This window comes from Nomia melanderi, chromosome 6 (assembly GCF_051020985.1).
Source record: "Nomia melanderi isolate GNS246 chromosome 6, iyNomMela1, whole genome shotgun sequence".
Taxonomy (NCBI): Eukaryota; Metazoa; Arthropoda; class Insecta; order Hymenoptera; family Halictidae; genus Nomia; species Nomia melanderi.
In genome coordinates, this window is record NC_135004.1 from 13,406,874 (window position 1) to 13,432,997 (window position 26,124).

The 26,124-nt window shown below is 42.5% G+C and overlaps 2 protein-coding genes across 26 annotated transcripts in view; one reads left to right on the forward strand and one right to left on the reverse strand.

The window, feature by feature from the left end:
* Nucleotides 1-17,032, forward strand: part of Hipk (Homeodomain interacting protein kinase) — a 73,820-nt gene extending 56,788 nt beyond the window's left edge. For 22 of the 25 annotated variants that reach the window (XM_076368174.1, XM_076368175.1, XM_031978805.2 and 19 more), the window contains one exon: nt 899-17,032. In XM_076368174.1, coding sequence (XP_076224289.1) covers nt 899-1,097 — 199 coding nt within the window. In that variant the 3' untranslated portion in view covers nt 1,098-17,032. The remainder of the gene's footprint in view (nt 1-898) is intronic. The other 3 variants (XM_031978799.2, XM_031978816.2, XM_031978804.2) reach the window with 1 other exon arrangement.
* Nucleotides 17,033-24,598: 7,566 nt separating this feature from the next.
* On the reverse strand, nt 24,599-26,103 carry LOC116427889 (protein YIPF1). The gene is made up of 4 exons (XM_031978725.2): nt 25,902-26,103; nt 25,388-25,773; nt 25,133-25,313; nt 24,599-24,915 (listed from the first exon to the last, which is right to left on the reverse strand). Exons 1-4 carry the CDS (start codon nt 26,101-26,103, stop codon nt 24,716-24,718), a joined length of 969 nt encoding a protein of 322 aa, XP_031834585.1. The 3' UTR covers nt 24,599-24,715.
* Between the last annotated feature and the right edge of the window lie 21 nt (nt 26,104-26,124).

Sequence of the window (26,124 nt, forward strand, 5' to 3'; positions counted from 1 at the left end):
ATTCGGTCCTCGTGTTGAACAATTAACAGGGTACACTTAAGTATTCGAATTATCTTCGGTGCTAAGAAAGAAGCGGCAGAAACGCCACATAATTCAGCGGGCTAAGTGCAATGATACCGATAAAATTTGATGTCACGCTTGTACAGAGATACCAAGATTATCTGAAGGTTATCACGCGTTAATAAGGATTGATCTACTCGTGTTACAGAAATTTCTTCTTAATAATGCTCCTCGTATTAACAGAAATACTTAGGTGTGCCATTTTCGACGTCTCGGACTGTATAAGAGATGAGCGCGAGTGTTACAGAAATAGAAAGAGATTCCAAATATTTCAAAGATGATAAACAAAACGAAAAAAGAAACGGTTCTTTTATCGTTCCGTTTATTTATCATTGCAAGTCCGAAAGTCGCTCATCTCTGCACCGTACACGTCTGTTCTCGATAAAGCCCGTGGTATGCGTGTAGAACGGACAAGCCTGTCGTCTCAATTGAAAGAAAAAAATAACAAAGAACCAAAGATAGAAAACAATATACAGCGTGTTACAATGAAAACATTGAACTTTATTTTTGAATTTCGCTGGAAGAACTCCGCGCGGCTTGACGGGAATTTCAATGTGTAGCGTGCTTTCGAAAACGCCATCTTCTTATACTTTAAAATAATTTCTTGCCGACTGCCTTTATCGAAATTGTATCGCCATTCGCGATTTCCCGTAGTAAACATAATTTCACGTTAACAGCGCGTCTACATTTCACGCTGCGAACGAGAGATAGTCGCATTAATTACACGCAGAGATCTCAGTGTGTCCATTGTAACGCGTGGTCTGCAATATGTTTCATTTCCCTTTTTTTATAGAGCTTTACGGAGAGTTTCTAACGTTGATTATCCCGTTTTTTCCAGCTCGTCTCCATTAACGTTGTATGATTCTAGTCGAGCGTTGCCACCACCAGCACATCACAGCTCGGCCAGACCGTTGCTCGCGAGTCATGCAGCGCATCCACTGCCTGCACATATGCAGCCAACGGCCGTATACGGATTGGCCCCGCTATCACCGGCCAAACATCAATATCAACCTTCCGGTTTGTGGTTCACCGAGTAAATTGTACCTCTGCTCGGCTCGGAGCAAGCTTGCAAACAAACGAAAGAGAGTGAACGGGGCAAAGAGAAAGCGGGGGAGAAAGCAAAATAGAAACAGAAAGAGATCGAGAAAGAAAGAGAGGAAGAGAAAAAGAGAGATAGAGAGAGAGAGAGAGAAAGAGAGTGATGAACAAAAAGAGAAGAGGGGAAGAATTCTGACCGACGCACGAGACAGACCTCTCGCCGGATACACGAAACGTTCTCTCTCCGGCCGATCGAACGAAATGAAAGACGGCCACCGGTTCCACAGATCCTACTTACGCGTGCTCGAGTCCTCGCGTCGCACTTTTTACTACGAACGAAGGGGGCCATTCACTGATGCTGCTGTCGACTAATGAGAAACTAAACAAAAAAAACACGGGGGGGAAAAACGCAATTGCACACTCGCATACGAATATTATCATAGAAAACCCACTGGCCAGGTCTCTAAGCGTGCCGTTCGACGAAGAGGATGAAGCGAAAGGGAACGAAGACAATGGAAACGAATCGACGCCTCGTAACCCGGGGAGACAGGCAAGACACTATCATCGAGTCGTTCCTGAACGTTTCAACTTTCTGACAATCCGTCCTAAGCAGCGATCGCTCCCTTCGAACTGCCCGCATGGAATCGCCGATTCGGTGTCGAAGAGTCAGCAGACACACGGAAGAGGGACGAGGCTAGAAGAACCCCGCGAGAGAACGAGTGTTCCGGTGCGGGAACGGCCGCCGACGTTCGACGCGAGCTTCCAGCGTTTTTCGTTTCGTTCGATCGCGGAGCGGAGCGCGACGCCGAGGGAAGCAAGAGGAGAGAAAGAGGAAACGTCGCGGAATCGGGGAAAAGAGGAATGGAAACACGGCGCAACCGTTTCCTCAGTGAACCATCAAATCCCGTATATATTGTTTGTATCATTCGTTCCCGTAAAAACGTTGCTTTAGTATCGAACACACTCACACACACACACACTCGCGCGCAGGCACATACACATACACATATGTACATGCTAATTTTGTTCAGCTTAGACAGCGCATACCTACGCGTACCGTATGTCAGCGTTGCTCGCGCGACGGTATACACGTAATATACCCCGCGTCGCGCGAGTCTCCGCAGGAAAGAGCGAGAAACGAAATACCGAGGGGGTGAGAGAGTATGGTCGCCAAAGAAAATTCCGAGCGCGTACACCAGGGGACACGATTAGGGGATGAATCTCGACGAGCGTCGAGAGGCGGACGGTTCACGCGCGGTTCAAGCGAACGAAACTTCGCAGCCGGGATCTCTCGGTGAGATTGTACCGCGTGGAACAGTTCGCGTCGGGCAGTCTAGATTCGTTCCCGGTTTCTGTTTCTTTCACGATGAAAATCGACCCGCGACGTTTGCAACGAGGGGAGGATGCGAGTTTGCATTTCTTTTTATGATATGTCGCTCGCGTATCATGCACTTCGCCGGTTCGAACGGTCGGCGGATCGTCGTCGGTCGGGTGTTACCGATTCTAACGTTGTCGTCGAATTCTGGAAACCGACCGACGGAGGATCCCGTCGCCGAGCGAACCGCTGGAACCTTTTAACCGAGCATCCTCCCCTCCTCTCTCCGGGGAAAGAGAGCGACTCGATCGAGAAGTCGTTTCTTCTCGAAAACAGATATATCTCTGACCGGAAAGGGGGTTGGTTCACACGCACGCGTAGCACACGACATGTACACGTACACACGCGCATACACACACGCGAATACAGAGAGAGAGAGAGAGGTAGGGAGACGGAGATGAAGAGAGAATAGGATGGACGCACTCGCGACACGTAGGTTCAGCTTGCATAATGTGTTTCCGAGGTTTTAATTCGTGGTTAGGGTTCATCGTTCCAAGGGAGCTGTGTTCGAGTACAGTTCCGTTTTCGCAACGATTCCCGAAGCAGCCGTTCTTCGCGGGGTTGTCGTTCGAAGCACACGCGATGGCACGCTCGCGTGTGTCTCTCTTTAATTCTGTAGGGAGTCGGGGAGGGGAAGGGAGGGAGGGAGGGAGGGGTATGACACACACCATATCGAGCTGTTCTATTTGTTCCGTCGGTACCGATTCCGCGTGTCGAACTCGACACGCGGAATCGCGACGGCGAAAGTTGATCGTGCACCACGGTTCACTCGTGTATTTGACAAAAGCTGTGCCTCCTCGCAGCAGCCTCACACTATTTATTTTAACCTTCGCGTAACTTCTGTCCTTATTCGTATCGATCACCGTGGCTATCCGCTATTTACGACTTACCGTTATTAATATCATTTAACGCTATCATTATGCTACTATTAATTACGATTATTATCGCTATTATTATTAATATTATTATTATTATTACTATTATTATTACTATTACTACTACTACTACTACTATTATTATTATCGATTACTCTTAGGATTACGATCATCGCGAGTTTAGGCTGTACTCGAGACGAGGGAACGGTTTCCCGCGACGTTTCGCGGATCACCGTGGCGTTCAGGCTTGTCCGGGATCGAGATTCGCGTGAACAACCGAGAATCAACGGTTTCGCGTCGTGCGCCCGTTCATCGTCGTCCTTTGTTCTCCTTGTTGGTCGGTTTTTCGTCGGGAGTCGGTTTCCTTCTCTCCTGCTTCGTTTCTTTTGTTCTGTCTTTGTCCCGTTCGCGTTCTCATTGAACCTGTTCGTTCCTCGAGAACGCACGCTCGAGGGGTGCGTACCCGTTGCACAAAGGTTCGATCGCCGGACCGTGAACCGATTCGATCGAACGAAAGAGCTGCGCTCGCGGAAAGAGCCGAATAACTCTTTCCTCGGCGTACGTTCGACGAAGTTCATCGAAGTTTCCCTCTTTTCTTCTTTCTTTCTTTCTCCCCCCGTTGCTTTCTCCGTTTGCTTTTCAAACGTCCGCGTTCGATCTTCGTGCCCCCCTCCCACGATCGCGGAATCATGTTCTTCCCTCTCGCATCGTTCCCACGCGAAGGAAAACGGGCGACTGCAAGGACGCGAGGAGAATTTCCCAGCGAGAACACGCATGCTCGGGAGACGAAATGGGAAACGAATTGTACATAATAATTATTAACGAACAGCTCTCTTCCCGAGTTGATTTTCGTCGTTGCGAACAAGAAGGACCGAGGACGAACGCGCGCGGAAACGAATTGTACATAATGATCATTCACGAACGGCATCTCTTCGCGAGTTGCTCTTCGTCGTTGGAAACAAGAAGGACCGAGGACGAACGCGCGCGGAAACGATTTCGATGGACTTTCACGCGAACGACGCGCACAAGGGGAGGAAAGGGATAAGAGGGGACGAGATTGCGGGCCGGGAGGAGGATGAAACGGGCGACTATATTCTTTTCGCGCCGCGCGGATTTTAACGGAATGACGCTTAGGCATTGTTTTTTGCTAATTATTTTATATACGATAGCTGTATGATAAACGTACGGAGAAGTAGTAGCTGCGGTATGTTGAATTAGAGTGATCCATGTCCAGAGTTTAACTAGAAGTATTTTACACGAGTTAGTGGGGCGAGTGGGACCGAGCGAATGGGAGGGAGTGAACGAGATCACAGCGAGAGAGAGAAAGAGAGAGAGAGAGATAGAGAGAGAGAGAGAGAAAGAGAGATATAGAGAGAGACAAAGATGAATCGAGTAATGAGATATAAAGACGAGATGGATAGAGGATGATGAGGGGTGAAGTTTTTAGATACGTTACCACGGAGATATGCGAGACGAGAATTTCCAACGTTCGTAACGGAACGATGTAACTTCAAGCGACGTCGCCGCTAAATTCGTTGCTTACGTCGATCAATGGACACGTTCACAACCCGAAGGAAGCTGAAAAAAAGGGAAAAGGGTAGAAGATAATCTCTCGACAATTCGAAATTCGCGCGTCCATCGGAACAATTCGAACCAGGAAAAGTCGTCTTCTACCGAAGAACATTTTAAGGGTGGCGCGCAAGAGGGGGGGGGGGACGAAAGGAAAGGAAACGTTATATTATTACATGTAACCAAGTCGATGTGCCTGTTTAACGAATATTCATACTTAACGTTTAAATATTTACCGCAAACAATTTAACAAACAAACAAACAAACAAAAAAATGAAACGGGGATATGGTGAAGGGGTCGAGGCGACGATAGAGGCACCAGCGTCTCGTTTTCTTTTCTTTCCTTTTTTATTTTATTTTATCGTTTCCTTCGTTTTGTTTTTTGTTCTTAATTGTCGAGTCGATCGAGGTGAAAAAAAAAGACGGGGTTGCTGCAGCGAAATGGATAGTGTAACGAGGTTGGGAGAGAAATAGGTGTTACAATCAGCGTGAAGTGTTGCAAGTGGATTCAATCGACAAATATACAGACACACAATTGTACACACGAGCACTTTGCGCGCCTACTATGTGTATATATATATATGTATGTATGTATGCTTCCATATTAGGTCGTAGGGGTTGTATTTCGCGTAGACGAAGAAAAGCTACCTTCTCTTCTCGCTGGTCGCGAGAAAAAGTCATATCCTTAGATTTCACACATTCTACTACCGTTGTTAATAACAAAACAAATCACTCGAGACATCTACACACACGTACACGTAGTAATAACGATTTAATATATGCGCGGGTGTATGTACAGGAACAGAATCTGTTCTTTCTTATCATTATTAACTTTCGTTTAACTTAGTTAGTTCGTTTCGCGGATATATCGCATGCACAAAACACACGTACACGTACATATACACATCGTTACACACAAGTGTACACGGATACGACAGTCGTACACATAGTCATTTCTCCGTATGCTTCATTTTCGTTTATTCGAGCCTGTATACGCGTTCGAGCGTATATCCTAGGTATATACGTGTCGGTAGTTTTATATATATTATATATACACATGTATACATATATATACATATATATAAAACGGATGTACACGTATATACGTAGGTGAACCCCATTTTTCCAGTCAGGTTTTCTCGTTCTCATCCAAAGAGCAAGTTTTGACTGACGACGCGTCACGTATTAACGATTCTGTGGGAAAGTAAGGGTTCGATGGCGGTCGATTAGATTATTTTTAACGTTGCACGTTGTTTCCTGCGTTGAACAAAGTAGTGTGGGGCTGCGGAACCCCTCGTATTACAAAGTATTCGCGTTGGGTGTAGATTCATCTAGCTTTTACCGGTAGGAGCGTGTCTTCTGCAGTTTTATTTTCTATATCCGTTCCGCCGCAGTTAGATCGCCGATTGCTTAATGGACAATCGTTAACGGACAGACGAACAAAACGTCGATAAGTTTCCGCCGATCGCTGACAAGCTCCTCCTGGGATTCCCCGGGGGGGAGGTCTTTCTCGAACGTGTTGCGAATTTCAACGGTGTCCTATGTTTCTATTGTTTTATTAGTAGTTTGTCTCTTGTTTATCGGGGTGTTAGGTTGCTCTTAATAGATCTGTAGATCGTCAGTCAGTACAAGCTCGTCAGTCATGCGCGACGCAGTCATTCGTTTAACTTTTATCGAACACGCATCGTCCTCTGTACGGGATCGGTGAGAGGGTAAAGCGCGTTCGTTCGAACGGTAGAGGAAGAATGAAAGGGAGACAGAGTGAATGGGAGGGAGTGAGTGTGTCTAATTAAAAGGGAAATCGTAGAAGCTATAGAGATATATAGATAAATATATGTATGTATATGCATATATGTATAAGTATAATATATTATATGGTATATACATTACATATATATTTTATAATATATTATATATGTATGTATTATATGTGTGTATATATATATATGTACGTAGGTACGGGAGAAGAAATTGTATAAAAAAAAAATATTGAAACGCAAGTATACCGTATACTGTATCGATGGTTCTAGTTGTGATATTTTATTAATTATTGTATAGTGTCAATATATATACATATATATTGGCGGCGTTTTGTTTTTCTTTTTTCTTTGGTTAGGCTTCTCGGGATGGCCAAACGCGCACGTGGGACTCGGTGAATCGATTGTTTCTAATTTGAAAGACGACGTCCGTTGTCGTTGACCGTTCGGCGACGATTCGATTGGTGTTCGGTATCAAGAGGAAATATTACCATCGAAATCGACTAATATTGTAATATTCGTATCACCTAATTGTCCAGCGTTTTGCTAACTCGCGTAACAATCGTAGATTATAGATTACGATAGATCCTCGCTTTGTATTGTTCGGATTAAACGAGACACCGAAAGGATTCACTTTTCGACGGCGAGCGTAACCGGTGATCCCTCTCGTGACGGGCGATCACGATGATTCGTAGTTTCCGCGCGGAACACGAGCCGTGCCCACGTGCGCGTGTACACTCATACGAAACACACGGATACACACGTACACGTGCCGAAAGATGGAAAAACTGCTGTAGAGGTAGAATTATTTTAATCGTTTTTAAATTTGTACATACGTTTTTTCTTATCGCATCAGGGCAGGGAGGGGGGTAATTCAGCGGAGTGATTTAGTAGTCTAGGTGTAGTGCCTAAAATGTTATAATGAGATTGTGTCCAATAGTGAATTTATTTAGCGTGGAATCTCTAACGGTTAGTCAGGGTGCGCGTGCAAGCAGCGCATGTAATCTTGGTTTCGACTGAAGCGGGGACGACGGGACGCGTATTCGAACGTGGGGAAACGGGGACGGAATTGAAGAAAGATGGCCGACGAATTCTCTTGTACGCGCACCCCGCGTCACGAAGCGAATGGCGTTCGACGAACGGTTGTTTAAATGAAACAAAGTACTGCATTGAAACGCGTGCCGTTCGCGTTTCGAAATGGCCAGAAAACGAAGACGAAAGAGAGAGAGAGAGAGAGAAAGAGCGAGAGAGAGAGAGAGAGAGTGTGTGTGAGTGAGAGAGAAAAATGTGGAAAGAGTGGAATAATAAAACGCATGAATAATGGCAGAAACGACGAATCAAAGGGAGCGTCCACTGTTAACGAGGATTTCTCGAGAATCGTTCGATGTTTCAGTGGATCGTAGAGTTTAGAGAACGTTCGGTCGCGTCGCATTGAGGAGGGTGGGTTAGTTCGTGCGAAACGATTCTATTATCACTGTAAACAAAGTAACTGACATTTTTCGCGAGGATTAGATAATTTAGTTAATAAATATAAATAGGGAGAGAATAACATATTTTTGGAGTTACTACTAGAGAATTGATAATTGTATCGTGCTCTGTGAGTTTTTTCGAGTGACGTGGGAGATAGTGGGCGGAGGGGGTGAGAAGAAGAAGAAGAATGGGGAGGGAGGTGGAAAACGAACGACTAACCGGTCTGTCTTCTTGCGTTTCTCTTCGTCCGTTGAAATCGTCGGAATTGCTCATCACGATCGGACCACATTTACTATTTAGCCCGCGTGAGAACAGTAGGGAACGAGAATCGAGATGTTGTCGCGCCCACGCGAGAGTTACCGTCATTAATACAAATCTCGACGTGATTATCGTGTCACTGATAGAAATTTCAACGTGATTGTTACAGATCCCAACGTGGTTATCGATATTTCGATGAAAATTTCAACAAACTCTTGCGTACATTCAGGAAAAAACAAATGTCAAAATACTCCGTAGTTCGCGTTACGCCATTTTGTCGCTTCTCTTCGATATCTTCCGACGCTCGTGCGTCCGACGGTCCGTCTATCGTTTTCCTCGGGACGGATCGTCGATCGTGGCGCGAGCCTGTCTATGTTTTCAATGAACTCATTTATCCTGACTGTTTGCCTGTCGATTGCAAATCAAATTTGAACGGTGGAACCGTAAATGAAGTCCGATTAGGGGAAGCAAGCTCGTGAACGACAGATCGCGCGGGTAAAATAAATCTAGGGATAGAATCGATGATTCACAAACCTATCTGACTGTTCTTCGATGTTCTTAATGTTCACTATTACACTTAACGGTAATGTCGCAGGTTTAATATTAAACGGTGGTACTTGTATTATAATTAAAAATACGTTCGGTCGACTTAACGCGTCACGCTGTAAACGGTTAAGCGATTTATTAAACGATTTAGTGGTTAACGATGATACGGGGCGGCGGACACTCGTGTTAAACAGAAAAGATGCAGAAAAAAAATGGAAGATAAGGGGGAAAAGAGATGGGGGGCATAAACGAGTAAAGTGAATGAAGGGTTAAAGGATATAAGGAGGGATAGTAACGATACGAGACGTACGCGAACACACATCACCGCTTAGACGTTGTTGATCGTTAATCGAGTTTTTCATCTTTTATGGGTGACGGATTTTTATTTGTTCTTTCTTTAGATCGGTAATTAGACGAGCCTTGGCATGTAGGTGGTTTTGTTTTCTATCGGTAGTCTATTCTTCGCTGTGAAAGGATCTAGGAACGAAAATTTGGTGTTTCTCTCGTTACGTACGATCGTTCGCACGATTAGTCAACGGTATTAGTGTTTTTATTTTTCTTCTCTGTTCTCTTCGTTCTTCTTTCTTGTTCTTCTTGTTCTCCTTGGCGACGCCCGGCAGACGTTTCGATTGCTTACCGTGCCGCCTAATGATACTCTCGCTTCGTTCCGTGTATCCGTCGTACCAATACGACCGGCCGATTACGAACAAAGAATACTTTCTTCTTCGATTGTTTCTCCTTCGTTCTTTCCATGAGTTACCCCGGTAGGCCACGCGCGCTTCTTTCGCAAGTACGTCGAACTTCGATCGAGAGAACAGTCTCTTCTTACACGTTTCGATAGCGTGGCGGAATAAAACGAATGCGAAAGGGAGATGCGGGGGAAAAATACGGGAAAAGAAACGAAGGGATAAGGGGTTGAGCAATTAAGAGGATGAATCGTAACGAAGGTTAACTCGCAGGTCTATCTAACAACAACAACAAAACAACAACAACAACAACAACAAAAAACTCCTCGTAATTTAGAAGTTTATACGGATTGTACGGATTTAAGCCGGACCTTGCTGTTGTACTGGTAAACTATCGCTGTACGGCTATACTATATATTTGTACCATAATAATGAATGTTCGTCTTTTTGTGTATTTTCATTATACTATGATAGTAGTAGCGCCATTTATACTATTATTACTAATAATCGTTCTAACAAACGTTGTGGTTACGAGTATACTATTGTTTCACGTCGACGTCGTGCGGGGGCTGTTTTTCAGTTACGACCGGTTCCAACGGTTATTCTTTTCCCTTTCGATTCTGTCGTTGCCGATCCGAACCGATCGGTGCTCTCCGATTTTCCCAGGGGATTCGATCGCCGCTCCCTCCGATCATCCACGACGACAGTGATTTACGTGTATCGTTCTTCTTCGAAGGCATTCGTTTCTTGGTTTTCTTCGTCCCCGATTCAATGAAATCTCAAACCGATTCGCGGTGTACATTCTAAAACACAAACGATCGTTCTTCTCCGAGGCCGAATCGTTGCACGGCCGAGTCTCTTGTTTCCTTCTTCTGATCGGTTTCCGAATGTCTTTCTGCGAAGAATTTTCGTAGCATTGCCTTACCGGTATATTACTATCGATATGTATAATAATTGACACGCGTACACACGTTCTACACACGTAAAGACACACACACACACACACACACACACGGGAAGCGTACAGTACACGTGACACACGTCGAGTAAATAAGTCGTTCGTGCCGTCGATTAAATATACTGTTTGCCAAAACCTTCTTTATCCAGTTATACGTACGGACACAGCTGTATAAATGTATAAATTATAATCCGCCGCGCAGGCCTCGGGCTCGCCATTGTCACGCGACCACTTTTGTCGAATCAAATGCCTAACGAACCGTTGACCGTGTCTCGGAGACTCGAACGATTCCAGCACCTCGTCTGACGATGTTTTAACGATTTTTACGAACCCGATCAATTGATAGTGCCCCAATGTGTGCGGGTCGACTGTAAATTTCGAAGAAAACGGCGAGGCTCGGTTTAGTGCGACAAGACTCGAACGCTAATCCGGGGATGGACGTAGATCGCCCCGGTTCCTGTGAATGCGTACAGGTTCCGTCGAACGTTGCATTGATCTGACCTTCGCCGAGGTTGTACGTTTTTACGAGTGACACTGCATCGATTTTTAACTACCGAATTGAAAGTGTCTCTTCAATCTTCAGATTCGAAACGGAAACTATTCTGAACGCGTTACTGGCACGAGGCTTGGAATCACTCCACAAATTGAACATAGAAATATGCTCGCGTTAAGTCTGCGCTTAATGCTCCCGACACTTTCAAAACCATCATCAATAATTCCTATCGCGATCATTATTCGATGCAAGGATTATTACGATCCCATTCGACACGGTAGCACGGTGTAGTTGACAAGTCAGTGGTATCACTTTCCCGGAAATGAGAACCGATTCCAAGCTTCTGCCGGGACAGCGCGTCATCGAATCGGACACAGGTTCCCCAGTCTCGTCAGAACGGATTTCCCAGAGTCCCGGAGCGAACGCTCGAACGTCTCCGACCGCTGAGGCGTCAGCGTACACTATCCGAGCATTCGACGTAATTTTTTCTGTGAAAAAGTCAATTTCCGAAGCGTGTCCCGTGCCGCGGCGAGCTCGGGCCATCGCGGCCACTTCGTACGACCACGCATCTAGCGAACATATATTAGTTAACCCCGGTCGCCCGGCGCCGTTCGTGGCCGGCGGGCGGCGCGAGTAAAGTGAAGTTTCTAAAAGGCGGTATTTAGTGTAAAAAGGGGAAAACAAACAAAAAAGAGCAGCGACAACGTAAGGAAACAGAGAAAAATGTGGTGGCGCGGAGGGAGTTGCGGGAGGTTGGAAGGGGGTGGAAAAAAAGAGCAAAAGGAAACACGAGATGAATGAAACGGGGGAAAAAAAAATGTTTTTTAAGCTTTCGCAGTAAGTCTGTCTCACAAAGTATTAAAGCTCTCAGGCTGCGCCGATTGTCTTCGCCGCGTGCAACACGTAGGGTACACAAGGCGCACAGTCGCGGAGTCGTCGGATCAAGGGATGGTGTTCAACGACATCCGAGCGTCGAACGATCAAACCGGGACACACTTGTCGCCGCTTTCTTCGAGTTCCTTCGCACGGTCGCGATTTCTACCCTCTCCCCTGTGTTTAACCTCTTGCCTTCTAATATGTTCTCAAACTGGTTTCACGACTATAATTATTTCGTTACGGAACGAAAATTCTCGTGTTCATTTACATCCGCGTTTGCGTATTCTTTCTCTTTTCGCAAAAATCTGATCTTTTCGAATGAAAATCCTTGTGAAGTATAGATGTTTTAAGTGATAGTAGAGATGATTTAACGGCAATCTTTATTTTCTATAACTTTGACTATAAGGGAAAAAAGGGAAAGAAAGACAGCGAGGAAGTTTAAGCATATTTCTTTGCTTCTGAAGTTCGTATAATTTCGTTATCAACAGTTCGCCTGAAAAACAAAGAAGTCCTTCGTTCGTTGTAAATGTAAATTCACGAGATATTGGAGGTAGTAAAATAATCTTCGACTTCCTTGATTTTTATTCAATTAATATAGGAAGCTTCGAAGTAAGCTTCGCTTGTTTCACGGCAAGGGGTTAAACGACTCGATTGGATTCCCCAATTGTTCAATTTCCCGATTGAAATTTCGATTCTAGATACGGCCTGCAATTAGAACGAGACGCAATTTTCTTGTACTAGTCGATCGATTTGTTTACCAGTAGAGCGTGCCTTATATATCGAGGATCCCAGCCGAGGATCGTTTTTCCTGGACTTCTTTCGATCAGACGGAATCCATTCGTTTCCCGAGGTTCCATCGTCTCGCCCATTCGTGCCCGACGATCTCCTTGAACACCATCGTATAAATATGAATATACATATATATCTATACATAGATATATACATACATGCATATACATATTATATAAATAAATATATAAATGTATATACTAGTGCTGTGAAACGGTCGAGTCCTCGAAATTTCGAAACCTTCAGCCTTGAAACTTCGAATGTCGAATCTGAGGTTCGAGAGTTAATCCCTTTGTGACCCTGTGTCAAGGCAATTTTATTCCAATCATTCGATTTTACAATTTATTCAATCTATTCGATTATTCCATTTTGTAATTTCTCCAGTTAATTCACTTACTCGATTATTGGGTTATTCGATTGTTCAATGAGAAATTATCTATTTTTATTCTAATATCTATTTACCTATTTCATTCGTTTTTACTATAGTTATTCGTAACACCATAATCAATTTCAATGATTAAAGCTTCTGCAACAAATTAAGAACAGCGGCAGACCATACGATTTTCAAAGTATAAACTACTGAAAGAAGGCTCTCAAAACTCAGACCCAACTTTCAGAGTTTCTAGGTTGAGCCTTGAAGCTTCTCAGTCTTTAAGGTTGAGTCTTAAAGCATAGCTCGAGTGGTCGAGCACAAAGACTCAAACGTTGAAGCCTTCGGTTTTCAAAGCTCGACGGTCAGGACCAATTTTCACAGCAGTAATGTGTACACGTGTATATTTACACTTATATGTATATATATGTATACATATACGAATATTATGTAATTAAAGAAAAGAAAAAGGAAAAAAGAAAACAGAAAATATCCATTTGCTAGAGCGTGCGACGAATTATTTCAGGGGCCGACCAGAGTACAAAGCGTAGGTTTAGTTTGGTCCCGGAAATAGTTCGCGCACGCGACTCCGGAGATCGATTGTCGTCGTCATCGTCGTCGTCAAACGTTAACAGCGAACCGATTGCAATCCAAACGTTTTAAAACAAAACGAAAACACACACACACAGGTACACGCACACACACATACACGTACATACACAAACAAAGAAACACACTGTGGGGGATGAGAGAAAGAAAACACACCGAAAGCCGAACGCGAAAGTTGTAAAAGAAAGAAAAAACGGGGCGTAAAGATGAAATAGCGAGAACGATTCGTTGCGTTCGAGTAACCGGAAAAATGAAAATAAAAGGAATGAACGCTGCCGCGTTTCCGGCGTTGCGTCGACCGAAAGCTCTCGGGTCCCGTTTTGTTCGGCTTCTTTTGTATCCGACAATAAATTACCAAAAAAGAAAAAAACGAAACAAATGCGAAGGGGGTGAAGAAAGAAATGAGGAAAAAGAACGGGACGGTGCAGGAATGAATTGAGATCGATTTCTATTGTTCGATTAGACGCGACACTGTGTCATTCTGACGAAACATTCTTATCACTGTTGATATTTTAACCCTTCGAGAACGAACGCTCTGACGAGTGTTCGAAATCTCTCGAATAGCATGTATAATCGCGGACGAATAATTTAATAATTTAAGTAACACGAGTATTAGTTTGTGCTTCGGAACTAAGGGATTTCTGTAACAATAGCGAACGTTTCGGTTGCTGATGTAAGGATTGAAGTGATTACTTCGATATTTTCATTCTAAACGTTGTGTTCCACGTATGGGTCGCGGTGGGTGTAGGTGGGTTAGATTAGAATTAACGTTAAATTAATATTAAATTGATTACGCTAAGATTAATATTAAATTGATTTCAATGAAAGTCAATGGTAAATTCGATTGAACTGTAACGAATCGATTCAGTGTATATAATGCAATCGAATGATACGAATCGATCTTTGAATGGCTTGAGGCAGAAAAGGGGGGGTGGTCGCGAGCCACGCCGCGAATCAATTAACCAGAGACAAATCAAAAGTACTTAGGCTTTAAATGTAATAATCGCGACCGACCGCCGTGTCAGCGGGAATCAATTCCAGCACTGTATCGGCGAGCAGCACACAGAATCGATGATAAACCAACGGCTCGTCTTTCGGTCCACGCAACGTCCACCAAACGGAGTTTCTTGATTTCTTTCTTACGCGGACGAGACACTCGGTGGATGTGGTATCTGTAAATATTGGAAGACGCATTTTGTATTTGCCGAAACGTCTGGTATACGCTTGGACACAATGTTATCGTTGTTATCGTCGACTAGTAGGCTGAAGAATCGTTGGGCACACTCGAGTATTATTGTATAGCATAATTGTAATTATAACGAATAGAACAGAGAACGGATAAGGTAGCGTGTAAATGTGAAAGTAGGCTGAGATAAAAGTGTACATTAAATATATGTAGAGGGACGGAGGGAGAAATAATATGGCGGATATTTGGAGGACATGTGAGAGCTGGGTTGTTTGGTAACTCATTCTACCTCAGACATTGAGGGTTCACTTAAACGTTCACGATACTAACTTCTATTCCCAGTGGAAATAATATTTATAATAAAACATTGACAATGTATATTTGCTTGTACGAAGCGGTAATGAAATAACTAGGAATTAATCGTTCCCATTTGATTCTAATATATCGATCTGACGTCTGTATCTCGTGTATCCTATATCGTTCCTGTGAGTTTCGGTTGATCTTCAAAACTAGGTAGAACGAGTTCCTAAAATTCCGGATTTTCACGAAAGTCCGCATACTATCCTGAAACGGTGGAGATCGGGAACGATAGTTGTTCACACGTTTATTATTCTATCCGATTACTTAATACCGTATTAACCATTGTTTTTGAGTGTATACAGGATCCCAATGGTCTTCCGATAAACACGCTACGCTACAGTTTCGAGAAAATTGTTCCTATAAGAAGATTCAGACACGGTAGAGTAGCTTGTACTTGCTCGCAGCACAATTCGATCAAACTCAGTTGCTCTCTCAAGGCTGCTTCATCCAATTACGAACGACGCAAACCGCGGCCGACGACAATTTCGTTATCCTTCGCGCGGCCTTCGGCCCGCCCGCTCGTTTAAATGCAGCGACTCGAAGAAATTTCAATGACTCGAAGCGAATCCGATTGAACGATACGCTGTGAACCGCGTTGCGAAGAAATAACCAAGTACCGGGTATCCTTGAGCAAACCAACTGCTTTTGAGCCGCGTATAAGGTACAATCGCTCAACGCGTCGCTACCGAGTGTCCTGTCCGAATGAATCCTTGTCTACTAGAGAACACACGGAACACGTAAACATCTAGGTAACCAAAAAATTCTAATCTCATCGCGGCGTAGCTCGCGGCTACTACAAACTCGCCGGGACGATCCATGAAAACCGGTGTCCCTCGGTCAGACGAAAATCCTGCTCGCAGGATTCGAAGTCCGCGCCGAGGACGAAAGAAACGCGACGAATGAAATCGAAAGAACATATTGAAAGAATCCCTCTGGGGAGTGGATCTCGTTTCCCTCGGTTTTGGTAGCGGCGAGCTCCGCGTTCTTCCGACAACAGGGGTCTTACAACTAATCGGTGACGACTTACTTAAACGAAACGTCTCTGAATTTTTAAGTCGCGCACCGGCATTTAGATGGTGCATATATCCTTGGGGGCAAGAAGTCTATTTGATATTTATATTTTAATATACACGGGCCGATTATATTTAGTGTATTGTAATTATTGAATATTAACTGATAGCCCCGGCCGCCGCTCGTCCAGCGTGCCCCGGGCGCGTGCTCGTGACCGCGTCGCCGCCATTTTGTCGGGCAACGGCCGAACAGAATGGAGGACTAACTAGACGGCGGCCGGCGTTCGATGGGCGAGCGGCCACGCCGGCGTTAAGAACCACGATTTTCTGTATATTACTGTAGTATAATAATCAAACACTAAAGACTAATGCTTAAGGTGATCGTCGGAGAGCCTCGATGCCTCTTCGAAGCCGCGTATAAGTGTATTTGAGATATTAACTATATGCAAGAAACCTGAAAGATCGAGTACGAGGGGAAAAAGAAGAAAAGAAAATTACAGAAAAAAAAAGAAGTACGAATGCGAGATAAAATATAAAAAAACACGTTTTGCTACAGAGCGACAGAGAAAGGAACGAGAGAAAGAGAGAGAGAGAGAGAGAGAGAGAGTGTGCGTGGGTGTGTGAGAGAAAGAGAGAGTGTTTGAGAGAGAGAGAGGTACACGCAGCGGTACAGGCGTCTTACTGTGTTTTAAATGGTTAATAAATGCAGATGTCCGTGTCACCAGCTCGGACACTTTTTTGAACTGAGTTCGCTGTGTTACGGATCCATTCTTTATCATTGCGTTTGTTCTCCTTCATATTTTTTACGCTTCACGCACACGCACCGCGCGTCCCATTTCCAAAATACTATCCGATCTACGTACACGTCTGTCTGTTGTCGCGTCGTTTATAGTATTTCTGGATACTTCTCGCTACGCGAGTCTTTTTCCTGTCACGGGTGTGTACCGCGGGGTAACCGCATAAGTGATCAATTAACGAAGCGTAACTCGTGAAATTACCGTTTGCTTGGGAAAAACCGTGACTTCGATTCGACCTGCAGAAATTTCGGAAACGAGAGGCTTCTATTGGAATCTATTTAATATTATATACGGTATTAGAAGAGTTAATTGTATGTTTTATTATGGAGACACTAATAAACATTGTCTATATTGTTACCTCCGAGTGTACAGTAAGGCGCAGAAGTATTCGCTCACTGAGAATATAAATGCGAGCAGAGCTATGATTTCTATATTAAAGTAGATGGGCTTGGCACTAGTAGTAACAAGTGTAAAAGATCGAACATTTATTATAACAACGTCTCTTTACAAGATTAACGATACGGAAAGGTAGCTCCTCTGTTCTCTTCACATTCTGTACATAGATTTTTACGAACAAAAGAAAAGACTACTGAACTTTTTACTTCCAATCAAAATATTCAAATCTCATCTCTTTCCTAATGTTTCACGGTATACCGTCTTTCGCACCGATTTCTAAAATTACCGTGTACCAACGCGCGCTAGCACTTCCTGCATTCTTTAGTTTCTGTCGCGGTTGATTCGCGCGACGTCGATTTGTCACGGCGTTGCGGCAGGGAACGATCGGTGTCACGCGAGAACAGGTTCGATCGCAGTGAACGACTCGCCTCGTCCGTTATCTGTAGACTGCGGATTTTATGGCTCCAAAGCCTTCTCGATCCCCTGAAACACCGATGACAATTCAGAACCGACAAGAACACGCGCGATTTCATTGTACGTCGTTGCTTAATTACCTTTCTCTCTTCTAATTACCAAATCAAACACTTCGAAGAGCATCCAAGACTTCAAATGCAATCTCGCATCTCTATTTTCTTCGAAATACAACAAAACATTGAAACTTCTGAATAAAGAACATTCCAATTTCCACGAATTATTCTATATGAATCGTGCATCATTGCTTGAGTACCTCTGTCTCTTCGAATCATCGAATTAGACTCGCGCAGACACTTCAAATGCAATCCCAGATTTCTCTTTTCTTCGAAATAGCAAAACGTTCGGTAAGAGAAACTTCCGAACAAAGAAAATTTCTATAAACTGCTCTATATAGATCTATAATTAAACAATGATCCGCAATCTGCTGAATCGTTTCGAGGACCGCGAGTCGTTCGTCGTCGCGCAGGCCCGGGAATGTAAAATCTTTGGGCAACGATTTGATCCGCGCGTAATTTACCGTACCTGTCACTTACTAATTAAGTACGCAATCAAAGCAACCGACACACGCGATCGGCGCGGAACATTGATCAAAAGAACGAGCCTCGCCGTTTCCATGCCGACACGCGTAAACGCGTTCCAATGGCGGACGGCGGACAAGATGGCACGACGTACGTCCCCTTTTTATAAGAACCTTCGGAACTGAAGTTTTAAATAGTAACCGCGCGCGAGAGGTTTTAGACGTTTAAACGCGCCCCGTTCGTGTCTGTTTTCCTTGCGGGCATGCTTTTAGCGCGACACGCACCGTTTCGAATGTTGACAGGTAACATAGATTCCTTAGGGTACAGTTAGTGCGTCGTTGTACACTGTTAACGATAATAGATAGGAGACGTTGACAGTTGACGTTAAACTATAGTCTTACAGGTAGTTTTTCATCGTTAGGATGCCGAGGGTTACTCTTCCTCTGTCCCAGTTCGGATCAGAATTGATTAGAGTTCAGATTAAATCGGGATTCATCGTAATTCAGGATCATTTTTAATCAGGAATATAAGAAATACCGATCAGTCGCGAGACGAGGGATTATTAATTATCCAAAGAATTGAAACTCACGACTTCCGCTTTGTCTAATTAGGCGTTACTAAATCATTGTTAAATCCGTTTGACAACTTCTGCGCCATCTTTCGATATGATCACGTATTCGTAATTTTTACCGATTCACTCGCGTATTTCGACGTGAACGTCGCATCGAAGCGCGCTAATTACGTTGGCTATTAACATTGACAAGTCTTTCTAACAACAATATTTCACCGAAGGCAGAGCACATTCTTTCCATCGAAATCCGTAATATCAACGATGAAACGATTGTTGCTAGGTAATTTTTGCTAGAAACGTTATCGGCGAAGATCATTTCGAAAATCTTGTTGCCTCGACTGCGTTAAATGCGACTATTTCGGAATTACTCGTCAATCGGCAAGTAGAGCGCCTAGAGAACGCCGGCTCCTTTCTAAAATTCGAAAACCGTGATCGTAACGAATCGATCTTCCGATCGGTCGGTTGAATTCCATTGTTCCCCGAAACGAGGGGATGACATATCACAACCATTGCGAACGGCCGCGTAGATGAACACAGTGAAATCAAACGCGTCTCCGGTTTTACGTTCCCGTGATCGTTGCTCGTTTCTCGGAAGACTACTGTTCACCTAGATAGTACAACAGGAGTAGAAGTTCCTCGGCGGCGTGTTAAGGAAGCGGAGTTAATTAAGTAGGGAGTAGCGAACCGCGACAATTAGAGCCGATCAGAAACGATTTCGCAATAGTCTACGATGGACGTTCGGCGTCGGCTCGCTGGAACGTTCCGTTTAGAAAATTCGTTTAGAAAACCGGCTGATCACTTCGCGTCCTTAGAAACCTATAACGCGGAAACTTGTAAGCAGAAATGTAAGAAGTGCAGGAAGCATCCGGTAGATTAATAATCCGACAAAGAAGGAAGTAGAATTTCGAGGAGGGAACGTTGACACTAATCGTACCGACCGGTTCATCAAATTTGAAAATTCCGCGTCCCGATTCGTTCATTGACCTTCACTTTGTAAACGTCAATTACCCGATCGATCGTTTTTTCCCCATCATTTCTCTCTTTTTTTATCTACTTCCACCAAGGACAAATTTGTCATCAAACTTGATAAAGGTAAACAACCTTTATCCAGTTATTCGACTGGTTACGGTAGGAATATATACAGTTGCGTTCAAAAGTGGTCAGATCATTTTTGGAATTTTCCTTAGGCAGTGAACGCTTTAAGAACATTTCGTTATTATACACCATGTATTTTTTATACACATTCTTTCGTACTAAATAATTCAGTATATTCAAAGGATTTCGGGCAGAGTGTTTAAAAAAGAAAGTAACGCTTGTTTTCTATTGTAATAATAATTTAATATGTATAGCATTCAACGTGTTACACTTAGTGTGTTACGGTTGTACTCTCTCTATCAATAGCAACGCATCGATGACACTTCGTTGCAAGAACGATCCAGCCGGGAACTTTTGAACGCCACTGTATATGGAACGCGGCGATACGGTTAGTGTTAAAAGTAACGAGCATCCTCGTCCGCTTGAGTTAACCCGTTGCTTTCATCCGACTAAAAGTACACGTGATCGCGAAACGATCTATGGTAAAACGGATTACGTAACGTCTAAGCATGCGACTGAATAATCAAACCTGAATATTATCGTAATATCGCGTAAGCACACGGTAGAAGACGATAGTCAACGATTGTATAAAGTTGTACGAGCATTGTTATATGAAAAGAGAAAAAAAGCGAAAAGTCTCTATATATGTATAAATATAAATATATATACGATATGTATCTATGTACATGTACACACGTAACGATTGATAAAACCAGGGTAAACAATACAACTATTGTCCTACGTGTAACGTGTAAGGAACGCGTAGGTTCTTCGTTTTTTTTTCCGTTTCCTTTCTCTTCTTCGTTTCGATTCGATGTAACGCGTGTTTGTCACTTATCGAAGGTGGGACGTGTGCGATCATACGACGATAATAACGATAGCTGCGACACGTGTTTCGATTGTAAATAAAACATAACGTTTCATAGAGAAGCTCTGTTGGATCGGTGAGAAAGTAAACGAAACGTCTCGTTCCCGGGCGCCGCTCGATCGCCGGGGACGATCTCGGATTCCTAACTCTTTACGATAAATCGAATTTTATTAGGCGAACAAGTGTGTGTTTTGTAAAACGCTTGTCCCCCCGTCTGAACGTTCGCGTTGGTTCAGGCGGGCCGGATGTTCTAGTGGTTTAGATGTATACAATAGGGTGATGTCCCTTTATCGACCTATCGCGTTGACTGACTTTTAACTGAGGAAATAAATCCAGCTAACTTGTACAATATCCATTCTTGCATGTATATAGCCACTGAACGTGCGCCGCTGTTCGAAGATATTTGACGAAATGCCTCTTCTTCTTCTTTCGATCGGATGAATTAGGACGTAGATCTGTTTGATGGAGCGAACGGAGATCGGTTTATTGGGGGAATTGAGCGACAGTCGTGAAATGATCAGCATCGACGTCTTTATTTCGTTTCTCGGGTGGATCAGATATTTTTCAACAGCGGTGTACATTAAGGTTTACAAGTGATTTGTACAAATTTCGAACGGTTTCGAAGTTCAACAACGTCGGACGTTACTGGGCTGCGGATTTCGCAGGCGAATGTAGATTTTTACGCGTTCAATTTATAGAAACGGGCCGTCGAGAGGGGACTCGTGCGACGCGCGTGAGGGAGGCTTACAGTTTTTAAGCGTACGACAGCGAATTCCGGGGAATCGCTTACGCTGTTGATGCACGGTGTCCGCAGTCTAGATATCGCGCGATCGAAACTGATACCGCTCGCTTCTCCACCGATCCAGCAATATTTGCCGACTCCGGTTCCGTGTGGCTGGCTCGAACGCCATCGCGTTAACGTGCTGAGAGAATCAAGACTACAGATGAAAAGAAAACTCGAGGAAAGCCAAGGAGAAAAAATTGGGGGGTGGAAAAGAAATACCTAAAGGGAAGCGAAACGCAAGTGTTGGGGTGAACGGAGAGTTTTGTCGAGAAATTTTAGGAGTGAACGGGCATTTGTTTGAGACAGAATAATTTGGAATTGTAATTTATGATTATAATTTATGATATAACAGAATTTATGATTATAAGTTATGGTATAACAGAATTTATGATTATGAGTTATAACATAATTTGTGATTATGAGTTATGATGTAACATAATTTATAATTATAATTTCTAATGTAACAGAATTTGTGATTATAAGTTATGATATAACATAATTTGTGATTATTAGTTATGATGTAACATAATTTATAATTATAATTTATGATATAACATAATTTATGATATAAAATAATTAATTCGAACATCTAAAATATATGTTCCTCGGTTTAATACAACTGTTCTCCAACTTTCTGGCAGGAAGTGCAAAAGGATGAAGTAATCAGGAATATTTCACAAATTCATAGGAGTTTCGTCGACAAAACCTTCCGTCCAACTCAATAAAACTCCGTAGACTGTCGTAGATTTATATCACTCGTTACTGCTCCTGCCTATTCGCGAATCTTGTGACTGTAATATTCTTGCGACACACAAGTTGGACCAAAGTCGTTGTGAGCACTAGGCCGTAAACTAGAAGTCGCTTCCGGCCGATTTCGTTCGCCGTCTCGAAAGTTTTCCGGTAGCTTGTATCGTTGATTAAAGTAGAATCACGGAAGTTTATGCAAATCATCGTAATGATAACGAGATCGAACGAAATTTCAGCTTGTTAGTGAACGGTTTCAGCGAATTAATCGACACGTGTACCGTTCGAGTAATTGGTACTTTGATATTCTCTGTCCTTTTAGTCGAGTTCCGAACATAATTAAGGGAATGTATTATTTTCTAATGAAACTGTACCTTGTAAGTATCAAATAATTGAATGTAGACGTTCGATTTGAATTAAATTCACTCGAATCATGAATACTGGAATAGTGGTTCCTCTTAAAGACTTCAATGGGTCGTAATTGCATAAAGTTCTGAAGTTTATTGATGTGCGTCAATGGATCAGCTGTAATTCCAGTGAAATACTGATCGTTTCGCGTTTGTTCCTCTTGGCACTCAATGAAAGCTGATTAGCAGATGAATTATAATCCCCGGAACACCTTGTTCTTATTTCGATCTGCACGTCACAGACAGCAGAACACACTAATTACTTATTTTCACTTTATAAACGGCTCCAATATGTTTATCTGATTAAAACAATGAATTCGTTGCTATGTATTCTATTAACACAATCTCTTTACAATCCCTTTAGCCATTGAAATCTATAAAAGAATTGTAATAAATGATATTAAAAATTAGGTAGACGTTCGATTTCTTTGTTGTAAGTCGCAAAATTGTAACCAGAAATGTAAGACAGCGATCCCTCGGATGAAACTTGGCGAAAATGCTAAGATTAAGTAAGAAGAGACCTTGTTGATCTAATATTTAAATATACTCACGATGTTCGTAGGAATTCCAAACACTAGCGTCTATTTTTCTGTATAGGTGCGATACGAGCTTTCTCATTGGATGTATTTGATTAGGATGACTCCAACTCGCGTTAGTGAAACGTGCAACAACGTGGCTTCATTTTCAGTAATTTTAGGAATTGTGTGAACGACGTTGTCTAAACGATGCAAGCTATTGGAGGCGCGCGATGAAATTAAGCTCAGCTAGAACTTGGCGAATTTCGTATCCGCGATGCTCACATCAGCAACGCTCGAAAACCGGAAGATACACTTTGTAGACGTCAAAGTATTTGCTGACTCTTACCAAAGTTACCTACCGCGAGTCGCTTTCTTCACGTTTCGACACGAAGAGAAAGAATTTGCAAAATTAGTTCCGAACACGAGGCCGCGACACAATGATCCTTCTTAGCGGATGTAATGACTTTCGTGATGCACCCGTTTTACTTTCGGATACCAGGCGCCTATTAAGATTTGAAAATCAATTCCGCATTTTACATTCGCCAAGACGTGAATGTCGCATTCTTTGTAAATATATATATACATATATACATATAATATAGTATAATAATGTTGAACGGCGAGAGAATTACTACTGTCATGGTATATATATATATATATATATATATACATGTATATATATATGTATATTATTATATATTGATAGATTGACGATAATAATGTAATGATACTACTACAAAGTGAATGTTGCCTTTTGTCATATTGGTTAATTGTAAACGATGAATGAAATAAAAGATAAATAATGATAAAGTACGTACGATTATATTAACGATGACTAAATAACAATTACTATCCATTGTATTACGAGTACTAATTAACGACTACTGTGTACATGAAGATTCGTACGATTGTAAATGATATGTGTTGCGTTGATATGTAACGCGTCCCTACATTAATGTGGGGGTTGTGAAAATAAATCAGCCATACACTTTTTTGGCTTACTATATTTTCCCGTCACACACGCATGGTCAATATATGCGATCTATGTATTAGATTATTCAATATATATATATATATATATATATGTATATATGGATCGCATGAATGATATTCCTTTCTTAAGAAACATTAGTGCCTCGAGTATCATAAAATTTCGGTTATCCTCATTTATTTCTTGTTTCACAGATATAGTATAAATACTGTTTCTACCAGCACGAAGACGAGTAATTAATCTTATTAGATAGACACAATGGTTATCTTAACCTATTGTTGTGCTTGGCAAATGTTCCTGGACCATCAATTTGTTTACAGTAGCCTGGGTAGTTAACTGTTGTGCTTCGACAAGACCTAAAGGAACACTCGTCTTGTTTGGCATGTGGAAGAAATACAATCTGAATCCCACTGCCAGGAGGACATGCAATCCAAGGATTACCGCTACATATATAACTCTGTATCTTCCTGTAAGTTAATTAAAATTGTTTTGATTTGTGAACCCTTCATACACAACAACTTGTAATAAATAAAAACAGTAAATGATCCCATTAGCAACCAGTTGATTATTTTTTCTTCATTTATTCAATGGGAATATAAGGTAAAAGAAAAATATCTATTGTTTCAATGATCACATTTTTGTATGTTTGGTAATGGGATCAGTTATTTTATCTCTACGACTTACCTGCAATAACAGGCAATAGAGATCTTAGCAAAACTCCTCCAGACAGAAATGTTGCTACAATTACTAAACTCCACTGTAACCATTGAATTTGTATGGTCCACAGAAAAGCTACTGGAATATAGATGGCTAAAGAATACCCATAAAGACAAAGGATTTCTAAGAGGCCTGGGGTTGCATATGACTAAACAGAGTTATTCTCTTTTAGATCTATTGTTATATACCGTATTTAAAAAGTCATAAGAAGTTATACTTTACCTCGATTAATTCCTCTTCTGTGTTTCTTGCACTTGTGGTCCACTTTAATGCACCCCACAGTGTAATTGGTAGCAACCATGCATATAAAAATATGCAGGTAGCTGCATGAGATACAATATGAAAATCGTACCTCCAATGATATTTGCTTGAATTTGCTGTTTGTAAGTAATCAGCTATGTTCCCGCTAACAGCTATAGAGAATACCAATGTGATGCAAATCCAAAATGGTCCATAAAGATCTGGATTGGGTCGTATGTGAGATATCAAATAGTTCTCACTATCATGAGGAACCATAGAACGTTTTATTCTCTGCACAACATCATCTGTATTCACATTAAAGAACTTTTGATAATATTCTATCGTCCAAAAACTGTGTGATGATGTGGCTAGAAAAGAAAACAGAAATGAAGTTGGAGACCAGTATACAAACAGTTGACAGTTTGAGAGACTGTCACAGTGACAACAGTGACTCTGGATAACTGATCAATGTTAAAAATATTGCAGAAGCAAGAACCTTCGCTTTTATCAGGCATTTCTTGGAGGTCCTCAATAATGCCGATACCCGTTGAGTCATTTGATAGGTTATTGAAACCCTGATGACTAGAAGTGTGGACATGTAATTGCGCTTGATCATTATTCCCTCCGTGGTTTATTGAAGGAAAATCTTGGAACGAGATGAACTGTGATTCACTCGGTTGTGCCTGATTCCCGTCCATGGCTACTTGTTTCAAACCTTT